This window comes from Hyperolius riggenbachi, chromosome 5, assembly GCF_040937935.1.
Source record: "Hyperolius riggenbachi isolate aHypRig1 chromosome 5, aHypRig1.pri, whole genome shotgun sequence".
Taxonomy (NCBI): Eukaryota; Metazoa; Chordata; class Amphibia; order Anura; family Hyperoliidae; genus Hyperolius; species Hyperolius riggenbachi.
Genome location: NC_090650.1, coordinates 335,055,169 through 335,073,719, shown reverse-complemented (window position 1 = coordinate 335,073,719; position 18,551 = coordinate 335,055,169). Strand labels below are relative to the sequence as shown.

General features: G+C 47.5%; 1 protein-coding gene across 1 annotated transcript in view; it reads right to left on the bottom strand.

The window, feature by feature from the left end:
• UBE2V2 (ubiquitin conjugating enzyme E2 V2) overlaps positions 1–10,530 on the bottom strand; it is a 34,786-nt gene extending 24,256 nt beyond the window's left edge. Inside the window, exons 1-2 of the mRNA XM_068237361.1 lie at positions 10,433–10,530; positions 298–443 (exon numbers count right to left, since the gene is read on the bottom strand). Coding sequence (XP_068093462.1) covers positions 298–443; positions 10,433–10,448 — 162 coding nt within the window. The 5' untranslated portion in view covers positions 10,449–10,530. The remainder of the gene's footprint in view (positions 1–297; positions 444–10,432) is intronic.
• Between the last annotated feature and the right edge of the window lie 8,021 nt (positions 10,531–18,551).

Sequence of the window (18,551 nt, the reverse complement as noted above, 5' to 3'; positions counted from 1 at the left end):
CCTCCCGAGGTAAGTATCCCTCAGAGGGGAGTTTTTTCTTATGGATTTCTTTAATCTGAGCATGTACTCTACTTATACACCAGCTCTGCCATGGTTTTCCATTTGATACACCTTTCTCAAAGTTTGTAAATAAAATAACTGTTTGCAACATCAGATTTTTACAGTAACACCACATAACGTTAAGTGATCTGTCTGGTTTAGAAATAGAAAACTATTTTATGACATAGGTTTTGATAAGCTGAAACAAAGGATGTAAACAAAAATAAGCATGGTTATTGAAAACAGCTGGTAGCTCACTCTTGGGGGACCAATTATCATCCCTGTCCATCGAGCAAGAGTCATATCTTCATCATTCTCAAGGCCCCAGCTGACTGTACCGTCTCCAACTCCCTTCTGCCCCTCTTCAAGCTCATCCAATAACTGGAAATTGCGAGGAACTGTGACTAAAACAAAGACAAAATATAAAACTTTGGGCATTAAGAATAGGAATGGCAAGACATTATTGCAATACAAATTGTGCTTATAAATGATAACAACGCAGGGGTCGCTGTTACTAGTGAAAAAGGACGCCTAGGACTAGGAAGGACATGCTGCACGTGTGGATTTCGGACCAGAAAGTACATGCGGAGCATGTGGATCCCGGACCAGGAAGTACAAGCGCCGCATGTGGATCCCGGACCCGGAAGTATAAGCGCCGCATGTGAATCCCAGACCAGAAAGTACAAGTGTCGCATGTGGATGCCGGACCAGGAAGTACATGCATCTCTTGTGGATCACGGACCAGAAGTACCTGCTGCACATGTGGATCCTGGGCCAAGAAGGACATGCAGCACGTGTGGGTCCCGGACCAGAAAGGACATGCGACGTGTGTGGAGCTCATCTGCCATTGCTGCTGGAGCAACATCCTGTCCGACCACTAGAAACGGGCACGATCCAAGGCACTGGCCACTTCCTGCGCCAAAGATTATCATTGCTAGTGCCTGGTCACGTCTGTAATGACATGACCAGGAAGTGCGGGCACTAGGGGGGGGGGGGGGGGGGGTGAAGGAGAGAGAGACCGAAGCAGCTAATCGCCACAGGCTCAAGAAAGGAGAAGAGTCATACCCGTGGCAACTGCTGCTTAGTTGCATTTTAACAGGAGTGGAATATGGACGAAGGACTCCGGAGGAGTACACTAGGAAAGACAAAGGTGGCCAGCAGCTGATCATCGTGGGCACCCTTGGGTCTGGTGAGTGATGCTCGTGGCTCCTGACGCTAATTACTTTATGGAGGGGACAGTACATGGAGTCAGTCGTATGAGCGGGCGTTCGTATGTCGGTGACTCCCTGTATTCAGACTATAAGACGCAGGGACTTTTTCTCCCCACTTTTGTGGGAGAAAAAGTGTCTTATCGTCTGAAAAATACGGTCATTTTCATATTCTCTTTACAATAAAACTCAGGAGAAAAAGTCAACTGCATATGGGCCACAGTCTTAAGAAGTATTTACGGGACCACACACAGGTTGACTTTTCCAACTGATTTGTTCACTTTAATTGACTCTGCCAGTGATTATACAATAGAAAGGGTACTGGACAATATCTGTTAGGGAAGAGAGCTGCACTGATAGGTGTAAAGGCTCTTACACACTCTTGATTGACATTGCTCCATGGGGATCGGAACACGATCACTCTGGTGACATAGCTGGGCTGAGACTAATATGCAAAGTGCTGACAAAGCGTTCTGTTGCTATGCGGGAGAGCAGAGGGCTGATGGAGCAGGGCAGGGTGAGTGTGTCCTGGGTTTAATACTAGCAGCAGTTGGTTTGACTGACTGCATATCAGATATTTGTTGTAATCTAAAAGATATCGAGTTGAAAAAGGTGGGAGTTTAATCACTATTGTACTACCCAATCAGGTCCTGATTGGAGAGTGATTGATCACTAATCAGGTCAGGCAGTTATCAAACTGTTTATGGCTAGCTATTAAAACCATGCCTATAGTAAGAGTTAAGGTGTGTATACACGTCCTACTGTCGGCAGAACGCCTGCCCAGCGGGAGGGTATAACCAACCCGTCGTTAGCTACAGTATGGCTTGTGTACGCGCCTTAATAGTCCACTTCTGAACTACCTTTCTAAAGTCTTAAGTTGATGGGGTCATCAACCACTTAAGCTTATAACAATTATGTGAATGAACGTAGGGGGAGAAAAAAAATATCCTGGTGGTAAACCAAAAGTTAAACAACACACACCTCAGATTTTTTATAAAAAAATATAATATTAACCCGTTCCAAAGCCCCCTACCCTCCGCCCCAGTTAAAGCGGACCCAAACCATACATTTTTTTACTTAAAAATATTTACTTGCACCACTTGCACCACAATATTTACTTGCACATACAAAGATAAATAAACACTCCTTCAAGCCTATGATCATTTCAGTGTATGCTTTTCACCCTTCTCTTTTCATAGCTAGGGTTATACTGGGGGCAGCCATTAGCAATTCCTCCATTGCCGAACACCATCTACTCCACCAGTTTGCTGGAAAAATCCCGGCAATTTGAAAGGAAGGGAGGGGTTCCTCCAATAAATGTAAAATATTTTATATTTGTCATCATGCAGCTGAAAAAAGGCTGCTATTTATTATTATAATTTAGAAAATAGATTTTATTTCTGAAATCTTGTATTTTTAATTTGAGTCCACTTTAACATGCAAACAGATGGAAAAAAAAATCCATAAATAGTTGGCATGAGGGCATATTACTGTTATTTTAGTACATAAGGACTCAATTGATGGGACACAAAAAAAACTAAAAAATACACCTTTATTTCCACATATTATATTGACGCCATACATTGTACTAGGGACATAATTTAAATGTTGTGATAGCTGGGACTAATGGGCAAATAAAATGGGTGGGTTTTATTTATAGAAGCATGGCTTATTTTAAAACTATAAGAGATGGAATTGAAAAAATAGTGTATGTTTTCGTTTCTTTTTTTGTATCTGCCTATAAAATGCATAGAAAAAGCAATTACTGAGAACAAGTATCACCTACAAAAAGCTTAATTTGTGTTGGGGGAAAAAAACAAAATAAAAAAAAATGGTGAAGCAACATGTATAGCTTCCACCATATCTTTGCTGCCTCCCCCATGTACTGCACACATAGGGTTGCCGCGGTATGACGGTATACCGTGGTTTGATTGTGCATGGTAATCACACCATGCACAATCACGTTTTGACGGTTTTCGGGAGGTGGGGCGATGTAGCGGCGGGGATGCGACGCAGAAGCGGAGATAAAGAAATACTCACTTGCCGGGCCCTGCACGCGTGTACTGGCTTCTTCCTCCTTCCTGTTCTTGCGTCCCATTTCCCTGAAACAGCACTCCCGGGCACTGTTACAAGGAGAGGGAAGAACAGGAAGATATTGAAGCCAGTACATGCGTGCAGGACCCGGCAAGTGAGTATTTGAACCCCCTGCTGCTGTGTACCCCCCCGCTCTCTATACTGCAGGCACCTATCCTGGCTACCTATGTTGCTGCCACCTAGCACTGGCTACCTATGCTGCGGCCACCTACCATTGGCTACACCTATCCCTGGCTACCTATGCTGCAGCCACCTAACACTGGCTACACCTATCCCTGGCTACCTATCCTGTGGCCACCTACCACTGGCTACACCTATCCCTGGCTACCTATGCTGCGGCCACCTACTACTGGCCACACCTATCCCTGGCTACCTATGCTGCGGCCACCTACTACTGGCTACACCTATCCCTTGCTACCTATGCTGCGGCCACCTACTACTGGCTACACCTATCCCTGGCTACCTATGCTGCGGCCACCTACTACTGGCTACACCTATCCCTGGCTACCTATGCTGCGGCCACCTACTAAACGAACAAACACAGAACATTTATATGGCGCTTTTCTCCTGGCGGACTCAAAGCGCCAGAGCTGCAGCCACTAGGACGCGCTCTATAGGCAGTAGCAGTGTTAGGGAGATTTGCCCAATGTCTCCTACTGAACAGGTGCTGGCTTACTGAACAGGCAGAGCCGAGATTTGAACCCAGGTCTCCTGTGTCAGAGGCAGAGCCCTTAAAGAGAACCCGAGGTGGGAATTACTTTTACTATTGGGGCACAGAGGCTGGTTGTGCGCACTAAGACCAGCCTCTGTTGCCCCATCGTGTGTCTCCATGTCCCCCCTGCTCGCCGCTATACCCCCCGCATTGCTGGCGACACGCAGCGTGTCGCCAGCTCAATGTTTACCTTGCACTGTCAGTCAGCGTCGCTCCCCCGCCTCCTCCGCATCGGCGCCACCCGCCGCGTCACTTCCCTCCTATCAGCGGGAGGGAAGGGACACGGGCGGGTGCGCCGATGCGGAGGAGGCAGGGGAGCAGCGCTGACTGACAGCGCAAGGTAAACATTGAGCTGGCGACACGCTGCGTGTCGCCAGCAATGCGGGGGGTATAGCGGCGAGCAGGGGGGACATGGAGACACACGATGGGGCAACAGAGGCTGGTCTTAGTGCGCACAACCAGCCTCTGTGCCCCAATAGTAAAAGTAATTCCCACCTCGGGTTCTCTTTAACCATTACACTATCCAGCCACTACTGGCTACACCTATCCCTGGCTACCTATGCTGTGGCCACCTACTACTGGCTACACCTATCCCTGGCTACCTATGCTGCGGCCACCTACTACTGGCTACACCTATCCCTGGCTACCTATGCTGCGACCACCTACTACTGGCTACACCTATCCCTGGCTACCTATGCTGTGGCCACCTACTACTGGCTACACCTATCCCTGGCTACACCTATCCCTGGCTACCTATGCTGCGGCCACCTACTACTGGCTACACCTATCCCTGGCTACCTATGCTGCAGCCACCTACTACTGGCTACACCTATCCCTGGCTACCTATGCTGCGGCCACCTACTACTGGCTACACCTATCCCTGGCTACCTATGCTGCGGCCACCTACTACTGGCTATACCTATTCCTGGCTACCTATGCTGCGGCCATCTACTACTGGCTACACCTATCCCTGGCTACCTATGCTGCGGCCACCTACTACTGGCTACACCTATCTCTGGCTAATTATACTGCGGCCACCTACTACTGGCTACACCTATCCCTGGCTACCTATGCTGCGGCCACCTACATCTATCCCTGGCTACCTATGCTGCGGCCACCTATTACTGGCTACACCTATCCCTGGCTACCTATGCTGCGGCCACCTACATCTATCCCTGGCTACCTATGCTGCGGCCACCTATTACTGGCTACACCTATCCCTGGCTACTTATGCCGCGACCACCTATTTATTACTGAATACACATATCCCTGGCTACCTATGCTGCGACCACCTATTTATTACTGGCTACACCTATCCCTGGCTACCTATGCTGCGGCCACCTACTACTGGCTACACCTATCCCTGGCTACTTATGCTGCAGCCACCTACTACTGGCTACATCTATTACTAGCTACCTGTGCTGCGGCCACCTATTACTGGCTACCTATGCTGCGGCCACCTATTTATTACTGGCTACACCTATCCCTGGCTACCTATGCTGCGCCCACCTACTACTGACTACACCTATTCCTGGCCATCTATGCTGCAGCCACCTACTACTGGCTACATCTATTACTAGCTACCTCCTATTACTGGCTACATCTATCCCTGGCTACCTGTGCTGCAGCCACCTATTACTGGCTACACCCATCTCGAATGCCACCAGGACTTTTGCAGGAGCAGGGTGAGCCTTTTTCACAGTTTTACCCAGCACCCAAAATCTCCCTGCGGCTTAAAGGGAACCAGAGATGATCAATGCTGGAAAAATGATAAAGCTTTTATACATACCTGGGGCTTCCTCCAGCCCCATAAGCCTGGATCGCTCCCACGCCGCCATCCTCCGCTTCCTCTATCACCGGTACCGGGTCCCGTCACTTCCGGCGGACGCGACCAATTAGCCGCATGCACAGGGGCTCACTCCATAGCCTTACGCATGCGGCTGCGTAGTATGCAGCCGCACGCGTAAGCATATGGAGGGAGCCCCTGTGATGCGGACAATTGGCCGCGTCCGCCGGCCGACTGGCAGAAATGACGGGACCAGGTACCGGCGGATCCAGGCAGCGATCCAGGCTTATGGGGCTGGAGGAAGCCCCAGGTATGTATAAAAGCTCTGGTTCTCTTTAATCATGTTTGCCGAGGGAGTGGGGCACCCTCACTGGGGTGGGGGCACATTATGTAATGTAAGAAGGGGCCCCGGATTGAAATAATTGTATAATGCCATACTTTTTTTTTAGATGTTTTACCGTGGAATTTCATACCGTTGCAACCCTAACTGCACAGCAACATGTATAGCTTCCACCATATCTGTTTCAACTATAGCTACAGTCTATACTGCTCCCCTACCCCCCATGTACTGCACTGCCTGTACAGCAGCATGTATAGCTTCCACCACATCCGTGCTGACTATAGCTACAGTCTATACTGCCTCCCCCTTTGTACTGCATAGCAACATGTATAGCTTTCACCATATCTGTGCTGACTATAGCTACAGTCTATACTGCCTCCCCTATGTACTGCACTGTCTGCACAGCAACATGTATAGCTTTCATAATACCTGTGCTGACTACAGCTACAGTCTATACTGCCTCCCCCATGTACTGCTCTGTCTGTACAGCAACATGGTTAGATTTCACAATATCTGTGCTTACTATAGCTAAAGTTCTTACTGCCTCCCCCATGTACTGCACTGACTGTAATGCCTAGTACACACCATACCATTTTCTGGAAGATTTTCTGTTAAGTTGCGTACACAAGCACTACCAGCGGCAACGGCGGGTCCACCGGACCCTCCCGCTGGGCGGACGTTCAGCCAACAGTAGTGCTTGTGTACGTGCTGAGTGGATCGTTCAGAAACAGCCTTATCAGTCCGCTAACAGCGCGTACACACGCACTACTGTTGGCTGAACGTCCACCCAGCGGGAGGGTCCGGCGGACCCGGCGTTGCCGCCGGTAGTGCGTATGTACGCACCTTAATGCTGGGTTTACACCATACAATTTTCTGTTACCTGCCAGATAAAGTTCAACATGTTGGAAATGTATCTATCTTACGATCTATCTGCCGAGCAATTAGGCATTGTTCTACTCAGCAGGAGATAAACAGAAGACAATGCACCAGAGATAATGACCATTCTCTACAGAAAATAATCTAATTATGCATTCTAAAAGAAAATCTAAAGGTAGCCATACACTGGTCGATTTGCCATCAGAGTCGACCAACAGATCGATCCCTCTCTGATCAAATCTGATCAGAGAGGGATCGTATGGCTGCCTTTACTGCAAACAGATTGTGAACCGATTTCAGCCTGAAACCGTTCACAATCTGTGGTGGTGGTGCTGCTGCCGCCGCTCCCCCCCGCATACATTACCTGCTCCGCCGGCGCGACTGCCCCCGGTCACCGCTGCTCCGTCTCCGCTCTGGTCTCCGGCCCCGGCATGCTTCACTTCTTCCTGCCCGGCAGGAAGTTTAACAGTAGAGCGCCCTCTACTGTTTAAACTTCCTGCCGGGCTAGAAGAAGTGAAGCATGCCGGACCCGGAGACCAGAGCGGAGACGGAGCAGCGGTGACCGGGGTGAGTCGCGCCAGCGGAGCAGGTAATGTATTGCCACTCTATTGCGTCGGTCGTCGGGCACTCGAACGCCGCTAGCGACGCGCTCCCTACCCGCGGGCGATCAACGGTAATTTTCCGCATGGAGCGATCGATGGGATTGGACAAAATAGATCGAAATTCGGCGTGTAGCGGGAACGATGTGACAGCAGATTCGATCCCAGTGATCGAAACTGCTGTCGATCTGGCGGGAATCGGCCTAGTGTATGGCCAGCTTAACAGAAAAATCTAATGCTGGGCATACACGAGTTGACCCGGCGGCTCGATTAGCCGCTGGATTGACTCCCGCCGCCGTCCGGATTGATTCCCGCACGTCCCTGCGGGTGCTCCTTATCTTCAGCTCGATTCCCCGCTATTGTCTGCCCGCAGGGATCGAGCGGGGAATCGGTAATAGGTGGCCGCAGCACAGGTAGCTAGTCATCGGACCTGTCGGAAATTATCAATCGAGCCATCAGCAGCTCGATTGATAAGGAATAATCCTACCGTGTATGCCCAGAATAACAGAAGAATCTAACAGAAAATTGTATGGTGTAAACCCAGCATTATGCTGGGAATACACGGTGAGTTTTATGCGCCGGATCGAGCCAGCGGCTCGATGCCGGCACGTCACCGCTCGTCCACGCGGATCGATTCCCGCTCGTCCCTGCGGGCATCCCTTATCAGTTGCTCGATTCCCCGCTATTGTCTGCCCGTGGGGATTGAGCGGGGAATTTATCCGGCAAGTCATCGGACCTGTCGGATATTATCAATCGAGCCATCAGCGGCTTGACTGATAAGGAAGCAACGAGCCGTGTATGCCAGGCATTAGATTTACCTGCCAGATAGATCATTTCCAACATGTTGGAAATTATCTATCTTACCATCTAACTGCCTAGCAATTAAGCATTGTTCTACTCAGCAGGAGATAACCAGAAGACAATGCACCAGAGATAATGACCAGTCTCTACCAGTACTTTACAGAAAATAATCTACGGTAAGTACAGAAAATCAAACAGAAAAATCTGATGCTGGGAATACACGATGCGATCCGGCGGCTCGATTAGCTGCCGGATCGACTCCCGCCATGTCCCTGCGGCCATCCGGATTGATGCCCGCGGCTCCCCGTGGGCACTTCCTTATCTTCCGCTCGATTCCCCGCTATTGTCCACCCGTGGGTATCGAGCAGGGAATCGATCCGGCGGGCAATCGGACCTGTCGGATATTATCAATCGAGCCATCAGCGGCTCGATTGATAATAAAAAAAAAAACGAGCCGTGTATGCCCGGCATAACAGAAAATTGTATGGTGTGTATTAGGCATAAGGCACCATGCATGGCTTCTACCATATCAGTGCTGATTATAGCTACAGTCCATACTGCCTCCCCCATGTACTGCGGCGCACAAGAATCGCGAGGGATCGAGCAGCCTGAAGGGAGTTGAAGGAAGCCCCAGGTATGTATATAGAAAAATATAGATCATTTACGTGTGATGAGTAGTGAAGTTATTGGTGAATGAATGAGAGGAGCGCTGACAGGGGAAAATTGGTTCCGTCCTGAAGGTGAAAACATCTGCGGACTGAAGTGGTTAAACCTGCACTCATCCAGCCTAATTTTTAATGGATAACTGAAAGGAAACAAATATGGAGGCTGCCAAATGTATTGGTTTTATTTTCACACTAAAGACTCTGATGTACATTTTGCATTTTGTTGCAGTTTATATACCACTTGGATCAAATGGTCCAATGAAATGCAGTCACTGTGGACTTGGCACAGTTCCAAGTTGCCAACAGACACCAACAAAATTTGCATGATTAAGAAAAAAAATGCAATTCATTATCTCTAGTCCTAAACAATGATGTCCCTGCTGCATGTAATGCAAGGGTCTCCAACCGGTTTGGGTCGAGGGCCGGATCAACATACTTCAGAGTACTGCTGGGGGGCCGGAGTAAACATAGAAGTCTTTGCGGGCCAGACAGTGATGCATACTAAGGTGACAACCTTCAGTCCAATTGGACAACAGTGTCACCTGATGTGGAATTTGATTGGAAACTAGCGAATTACTGCTTTCTGGCTTTATTCTATATGCGGACCACCAATATTTAAAAATGTGGAGGACCACATCTATAATACATTTTGTGTGTGTGTGGGGGGGGGGGGGGATTCGGCCCACGGGCCTTAGTTTGAGGACCACTGATGTAATGCATTGCACTGTGCAAAAAAATGTGTTTTTGTGTGTACTACATCAAAATATGAAAAAAGTGGGAAATGACATTGTTAGCATCTCCTATGTGTAAATAAAATATAACTTAAAATTGGATGTACATGAAGGGATGCAAATCACACAAGTAGTGCAGAGCATTACTAAATAAAAAAAAACTAATCTGCAGATGACTGGATTTTACGAATCTAGGTATTATTAGCCCAATGTGTAAATCTGCAGCAAATGCCAGGCAATGTATGGCCAGCCTAAAAGAGAAGAGTCCTGCTGCTCCCAGAACTTCAGCGCATTCATTCAATAAATGAAATGGGGCGTGCCATAGGCTGGTGTGCCTGGTCACATAAAGGTGTCATGCCCGTCCTATGGCAGAGGCACCCAGCCATGCCCACTGACTGACACCCATGAATAGAGTGGCCGCTCTAGGAGGAGGGATCGGACTGTCCCAGGCTGACATGGCACAGAGCCCGGCGGGGTGTGAAGGATGGATGGATGAGCATGCATGCAGCCAGACACAGCACGGGGGTCACATCGTGATAGGTGGTATGACAGGACAATCCCCAGGCCAGCCTCACACCAACCTGAGCACACCGCCATCTTCTCCGCCGCCCAGGACCGGAGGAGCCCACGCAATGTGATGTCAGCACGTAACACCCCCAGCCGGGCGGCGTCACTTCCGTCATGCGAGGGTAGTCAGCCTCTCTCTGCCGCCCCTCACCGCCTAGAGTGAATGAGCGGCAGCTTCATCAATGGGCATTCACTCTGGTCTGTGCTCATCATCAATGGAGGTGTGTTCCAGCGTAGCAGCCCGGCCTGTGTGACGCTCTGCGCGGCTGCCCCTGTCACATACTGCACAGCAACTATACAGCTTCCACCATATCTGTGCTGCTGCCTATAGCTACAGTCTATACTGCCTCCCCCATGTACTGCACAGCACCATGTATAGGTTCCACTATATCTACAGCCTATACTGCTTCCCCCATGTACTGCACAGCACCATGTATAGCTTCCACCATATCTACTATAGCTACAGCCTATACTGCCTCCCCCATGTACTGCACAGCACCATGTATAGGTTCCACGATATCTACAGCCTATACTGCCTCCCCCATGTACTGCACAGCACCACTTATAGCTTTCACCATATCTACTATAGCTACAGTCTATACTGCCTCCCCCATGTACTGCACAGCACCACTTATAGCTTTCACCATATCTACTATAGCTACAATCTATACTGCCTCCCCCATGTACTGCATCATGTATAGCTTCCACCATATCTACTATAGCTACAGCCTATACTGCCTCCCCCATGTACTGCACAGCACCATGTATAGCTTCCACCATATCTACTATAGCTACAGTCTATACTGCCTCCCCATGTACTGCACAGCAACATGTATAGGTTCCACCATATCTACTATAGCTACAGTCTATACTGCCTCCCCCATGTACTGCACAGCAACATGTATAGCTTCCACCATATCTGTGCTGCTGCCTATAGCTACAGTCTATACTGCCTCCCCCATGTACTGCACAGCACCATGTATAGGTTCCACCATATGCAACCAGAAAAACCCCGCTGCACCAATTGGTTGGGTGAAATTAGAAAATCCTTTTATTGCTCTTTAATCCATCATCAGTGTTACAATAAAAAAGCTCACGCGTATCGGAGCGTAGGATGGCTCCTTAATCATAGCTTACAAACAAGAGTATGTTCACAGGTTATATAGTGCATCAGGTCACACCCCTGGGGGTGTGGACCCCAGACTTAAAGGTATATACAACACAGTGCTATTAAAAAGGTGGTATATATCACCATAATGCTTAATATAAAATCCCTATTTAAAAACAAGTACATACAGCATGATATCATAGCAACCTAACATGATAACTACCCAGTATTCATAGTTGTTAGTATTATTTTATATTTCGGATGATACCTAACCTTATTTATCATAGAATGTGTTGAGATCTAATCTGGAATTTAGTCCTAAAGGGGAACGTGTCCCCAATTTCCAGATCCAGAAAGCTTCTCGCCTTAAAAGTCTCCCATAAATGTCTCCTCCCCTCAAGGAATGTGACACCCTTTCTATACCATGGAACCTGAAACCCAACATATTGCCTGAGTGGACATGGAAAAAATGTCTGGAAACGCTCGAGGCGCGGGTAATATATGCAGCGTTCCACCATATCTACTATAGCTACAGTCTATACTGCCTCCCCATGTACTGCACAGCAACATGTATAGCTTCCACCATATCTACAGTCTATACTGCCTCCCCCATGTACTGCACAGCAACATGTATAGCTTCCACCATATCTGTGCTGCTGCATATAGCTACAGTCTATACTGCCTCCCCCATGTACTGCACAGCACCATGTATAGGTTCCACCATATCTACTGTAGCTGCAGTCTATACTGCCTCCCCCATTTACTGCACAGCACCATGTATAGCTTCCACCATATCTACAGTCTATACTGCCTCCCCCATGTACTGCACAGCAACATGTATAGCTTCCACCATATCTGTGCTGCTGCCTATAGCTACAGTCTATACTGCCTCCCCCATGTACTGCACAGCACCATCTATAGGTTCCACTATACTATAGCTGCAGTCTATACTGCCTCCCCCATGTACTGCACAGCACCATGTATAGCTTCCACCATATCTGTGCTGCTGCCTATAGCTACAGTCTTTACTGCCTCCCCCTTGTACTGGACAACACCATGTATAGGTTCCACTATATCTACTATAGCTTCAGTCTATACTGCCTCCCCCATGTAGTGCACAGCACCATGTACAGGATCTTCTAAAAAAATTAGCATATTGTGATAAAGTTCATTATTTTCTGTAATGTACTCATAAACATTAGACTTTCATATATTTTAGATTCAAATACACACAACTGAAGTAGTTCAAGCCTTTTATTGTTTTAATATTGATGATTTTGGCATACAGCTCATGAAAACCCAAAATTCCTATCTCAAAAAATTAGCATATTTCATCCGACCAATAAAAGAAAAGTGTTTTTTAAAACAAAAAAAAGTCAACCTTCAAATAATTGTTCAGTTATGCACTCAATACTTGGTCGGGAATCCTTTTGCAGAAATGTCTGCTTCAATGCGGCGTGGCATGGAGGCAATCAGCCTGTGGCACTGCTCAGGTGTTATGGAGGCCCAGGATGCTTTGATAGCGGCCTTAAGCTCATCCAGAGTGTTGGGTCTTGCGTCTCTCAACTTTCTCTTCACAATATCCCACAGATTCTCTATGGGGTTCAGGTCAGGAGAGTTGGCAGGCCAATTGAGTACAGTAATACCATGGTCAGTAAACCATTTACCAGTGGTTTTGGGACTGTGATCAGGTGCCAGGTGGTGCTGAAAAATGAAATCATCTCCATAAAGCTGGAGATGAAGATTTCATTTTTCAGCACCAATCCGCTCCGGCCCACGTGGCGGTGATTGACAGCGCCGATCGCGCAGGCACAGTACAGAGCGACCTCCAGGTCGCTCTGACGTCATCGCCGGGGACCGGGTCGGAGCTCCGGCAAACGGCTGCGGGCAGAGCTGCGGCGAGGGAGGTCCTGGGAGCTTGGGGCTGGAGGAAGCCCCCGGTAAGTAGCGTTTATTTTATTCAAATTTCCCTGACAACTCCTTTAAGCTGCTGTTTCAAACGACCATAGTAGTGAGTGTGTGCGTAGCATTAGTCATGCACTGCACAAAGTTGGCATTTATGAAAGTGGCAAGAAGGAAGCCATTGTTAACAGAAAAGCATAAGAAGTCCCATTTGCAGATTGGTACAAGCCATGTGGGGGACACAGCAAACATGTGGAAGAAGGTGATCTGGTCAGATGAGACCAAAATTAAACTTTTTGGCCAAAATGCAAAACGCTATGTGTGGAGGAAAACTAACACTGCACATCACTCAACACCATCCCCACTGTCAAATATGGTGGTGGCAGCATCATGCTCTGAGAGTGCTTCTTTTCAGCAGGGACAGGGAAGCTGGTCAAAGTTGATGGAAAGATGGATGGAGCCAAATACAGGGCAAATCTAGGAGTATAAGGTTGCCGGCACTGCGGGATCTCTAGCCGTGTCACTGGGAGTGAGGATAGACAGATATTCAAAAAGCCACCTTGATAATTTACAGATACTGCGTGCTCATGACTAAAATTGCGAAACATACACATAGGATCAGCATCAAAAAAGAAAACCAGTTGAATCAGGCACTGCAGTATATACTGTTTTAATGGTGTCTTCAGCTGTGAGTAAAATCACCATTTGTATCAAAAATTGTGACATTCAGAAAGGTAGGTACTCGGAAGAAGCACCGCCGTGCGAAATGGGCGTTAGGCTATCGTTTTTGCCCTGCACCCACCACCGCCACCCTCTGATATGGTAGGACATCCTCCTCTTGCAACTGTTTGAAAGAACAAGATTTGAGAAAAGAGAATGAAAGCAGATCTGGCACCGGCTGCAGTTAACCAATTTCCTTTAATCCAGTGGGTACAGCATACAGACAAGTAGTGAAAGGGTCGGCCTAACAGCCGTTTCGCAGGTCTCCCTGCTTCTGAAGAAGCAGGGAGACCTGCGAAACGGCTGTTAGGCCGACCCTTTCACTACTTGTCTGTATGCTGTACCCACTGGATTAAAGGAAATTATTTCTATTTATTTATAAAGCGCCAACATATTCCCTGGCGCTGTACAATGTAAGAAAACAAACAAGGGATACATAATGATACAGACAATGATATACATCAAATATGAACACTGATACAAAATACAGCACTGCTGATTACAATTTGATTTAACATGATGACTAAAATGTATAAATGTCTAACAGTGTGCAAGCAATTAAATTAATAACAGTCCATGACACAAAAGGATGAGAGCCCTGCCCTTGCGAGCTTACAATCTAAAGGAATGGGGTGGAAACAAGAGGTGGTGATGTATACAGTATATGTACAGGCAGTGCGCAATTAGGTTATTTAGTGGGTGCATGGCCTAAGCTAGAGAATATGCTTGTCGGAAAAGGTGGGTTTTGAGGGAGCGTTTAAAATTTTCAAAGGTGGGAGAGTGGCGAATGTGTTGTGGAAGGGCATTCCAGAGGAGGGGTGAGGCACGTGAGAAGTCTTGTACACGTGAATGTGAGGAGGTAATTGGTTAACTGCAGCCGGTGCCAGATCTGCTTTCATTCTCTTTTCTCAAGTATTACTTTGTTTTATGGATGTGAGCACAGTGGTAACAGTGACCAGAATCCAGCGCTGCCTCCAGTCTCTATTTTTGAGTGCCGGTCGTACTGCTTTTTCTCCTTAACAAAAATAAAAGAACAAGATGTTTGCACATGATGATTTTTCTACAGATGTTTTGTACCTACCTTTCTGAATGTCACAATTTTTGATACAAACGGTGATTTTACTCACAGCTGAAGACACCATTAAAACAGTATATACTGCAGTGCCTGATTCAACTGTTTTTCATTTTTGATGCAAATACAGGGCAATCTTGGAAGAAAACCTCTTGGAGTCTGCAAAAGACTTGAGACTGGGGCGGAGGTTCACCTTCCAGCAGGACAACGACCCTAAACATAAAGCCAGGCAACAATGGAATGGTTTAAAACAAAACATATCCATGTGTTAGAATGGCCCAGTCAAAGTCCAGATCTAAATCCAATTGAGAATCTGTGGCAAGATCTAAAAACTGCTGTTCACAAACGCTGCCCATCTAATCTGACTGAGCTGGCGCTGTTTTGCAAAGAAGAATGGGAAAGGATTTCAGTCTCTAGATGTGCAAAGCCGGTAGAGACATACCCTAAAAGACTGGCAGCTGTAATTGCAGTAAAAGGTGGTTCTACAAAGTATTGACTCAGGGGGCTGAATTACGCACACCCCACTTTGCAGTTATTTTTGTTTCTTAAATGTTTGGAATCGTATGATTTTTCGTTCCACTTCTCACGTGTACACCACTTTGTATTGGTCTTTCATGTAGAATTCCAATAAAATTGATTCATGTTTGTGGCAGTAATGTGACAAAATGTGGAAAACTTCAAGGGGGCCGAATCATTTTGCAACCCACTGTAGCTTCCACCATATCTACTATAGCTGCAGTCTATACTGCCTCCCCCATATCTGTGATGACTATAAATGACAGTTCATACTGCCTCCCCATGTACTGCACAGAAACATGTATAGCTTCCACCACAGCTACTATATCTGCAGTCCATTCCTGCAGAGCGGGTGCTGGCAGAAGCAATGTCTGCAGCCTTCCCGCTCTGCTTCCCTACCGCTATGAACGACTCTGGGGACATGCATATCCCCCGGCTGCCAAAGTTGCATAGGAGAGGGGCAGGGGGAGGAGGCAGAACCGAAAAGGCGGTTTCATCTATCACATTGCCACCAGAGTGAATTGATTCCATTACCCCAATCGGATACATTTGGCCGCAGAGACGGCCACCAAATGCATTTATGCGGTCGGGAATCTTTATTTCTAACACTGGCCGCAGGTGCACGGCCACTTTGCGTTTTGACCGGCCAGAACCCGAAGTGGCCACACCAGTGGTTCTGGTCGTAAACATATACTAAATAACATCTATGCTGTAAGAATAAAGCCTGATGTGTAGCAGTGTCACGAATAGAGATGGTCAATGAGATGGAAATAATTCTGCGTTGATGCTGGTTTATGCAAATGTATGCACTCTTTGCTCATGAAATCAAATAATTTGATATGTTAAAATTTGGTTTGGTGACTACAAATTAAAGGGTACCTGAGACGGATGAAAAGCAAAAGTTAATACATACCTGGCTTCCTCCAGCCCCCTTCAGGCCAATCAGTCCCTCGCTGTTCTCCACCACCTGGATCTTCTGCTAGGAGTCCTGGTAGTTCATCCAGTCAGCGTAGTCCGGCCACCAGGAGCATTCCTTACTAAGCAATAGTGCTGCACAGGTGTAGTATGCTCCCGGCGGCGGAGTGTGTGCATGCACACTACACCAGACTAGCTCAAGTACCTGGACCCACAGAGCAGAAGATCCAGGTGGCGGAGGACAGCGAGGGACCGATTAGCCTTAACCTCCTCAGCGGTATGAACGAATATATCCGTCCATCACCGCCGGAGGTCGCCGCTCAGGCCCTGCTGGGCCGATTTTCATCAAATAAAGAGCAGCACACGCAGCCGGCACTTTGCCAGCCGCGTGTGCTGCCTGATCGCCGCGAGCAGCGGCGAAAGAGGGTCCCCCCAGCCGCACCGAGCCCTGCGCAGCCGGAACAAAAGTTCCGGCCAGCGCTAAGGGCTGGATCGGAGTCGGCTGACGTCCATGACGTCACTCCGCTCGTCGCTATGGCAACGATGTAAGCAAAACAAGGAAGGCTGCTCATTGCGGCCTTCCTTGTTTGCCTCCGGCGACCAGAATAATCAGAATGACGCTTCCGGAGCGCCCTCTAGTGGGCTTTTATGCAGCCAACTTTCAGTTGGCTGCATGAAAGTTTTTTTTTAAATTAAAAAAAAAAAACCCTCCCGCAGCCGCCCTGGCGATCTTAATAGAACGCCAGGGAGGTTAAGGGGGCTGAAGGAAGCCCCATGTATGTATAAAACTTTAATTTCATCTGTCTCAGGTTTACTTTGTTACACAGTAGTACTATATTCTACATATGCACTCCCCACAGAGCTGCAGGGAATCCACTGAGAATGTTGTGCACATTGAACACAGAGGTGTTGTCCATCACCCATAAACCTGGTTCAGATTGTGCATGAAGAATGTGTAAGAGGAAGAATCCCCTCATTCCCCTGCAGAGTACCTGCACATCACTGTTACATGTACCCAGTTACATTGCCTAGGGCCTAATGTTCTTTGTTCCTGTCTGTACCTTCTACGACTACAAGTATTCTTACCAAGGACTAGTTTTAGTCTATGACTAAAAGTATTAGAGGCAGAAGGTCAGACGGCTAGCCAGGTAACTGGTATTGTTTAAAAGGGAATAAATATGGCAGCCTCCATATCACTTCAGTTGTATTTTAAAATTCCTAAGCATTGGCAGTTAAGAGATGAATTTCATGTTACATACTTTCAATCAAAAAATTGTAATATGCAAATTAGAGGAGTCAGAGGAATCCTAACCTGAGGCGTTGGAGTCGGTGGATTTTTGTACCGACTCCACAGCTCTGGATCACTCACCTCAGATTCACTTAAAGTGATCCTTAAGTCTAACAAACAAAAAAAAAAAAAAAAAAAAAAGGAGATTTACTCACCTGGGCCTCAGCCCCCTGCAGACAAACGGTGCCCTCGCAGCCCCGCTCAGATGCTCCTGCACCCGCCGGCGAACACTTCCGGTTTGGCAGTCACCAGCCGACAGGCATGGGAACGCGAGTGATTCTCTGCATTCCCAGCCATAATATTGCCCCCTATGCTGCTATTGCAGCTTTGGCTCAGGATCACCAATAACCAGGCCATTTTACTGGTTTTATTTTGCTTTCTGAAAGAGTTAATTTCTAGGCATGGAAGTGACTGCTTCTGTCTTGTCGGTAACGGGAATATGGTAATCACTGATCTCTAGTGGTTTGAAACAGCCACATCAAACCTAGTGGCTACCAGTTAAACAAGCTCAAATTTCAAATATGTGGTAATTTGCATGGCATGTCAAAATACAAGTGTGGTAAGGGCATAGAACCTCTTGAGCATTTATTGCTGTCCTGTAGTTCCCATTTG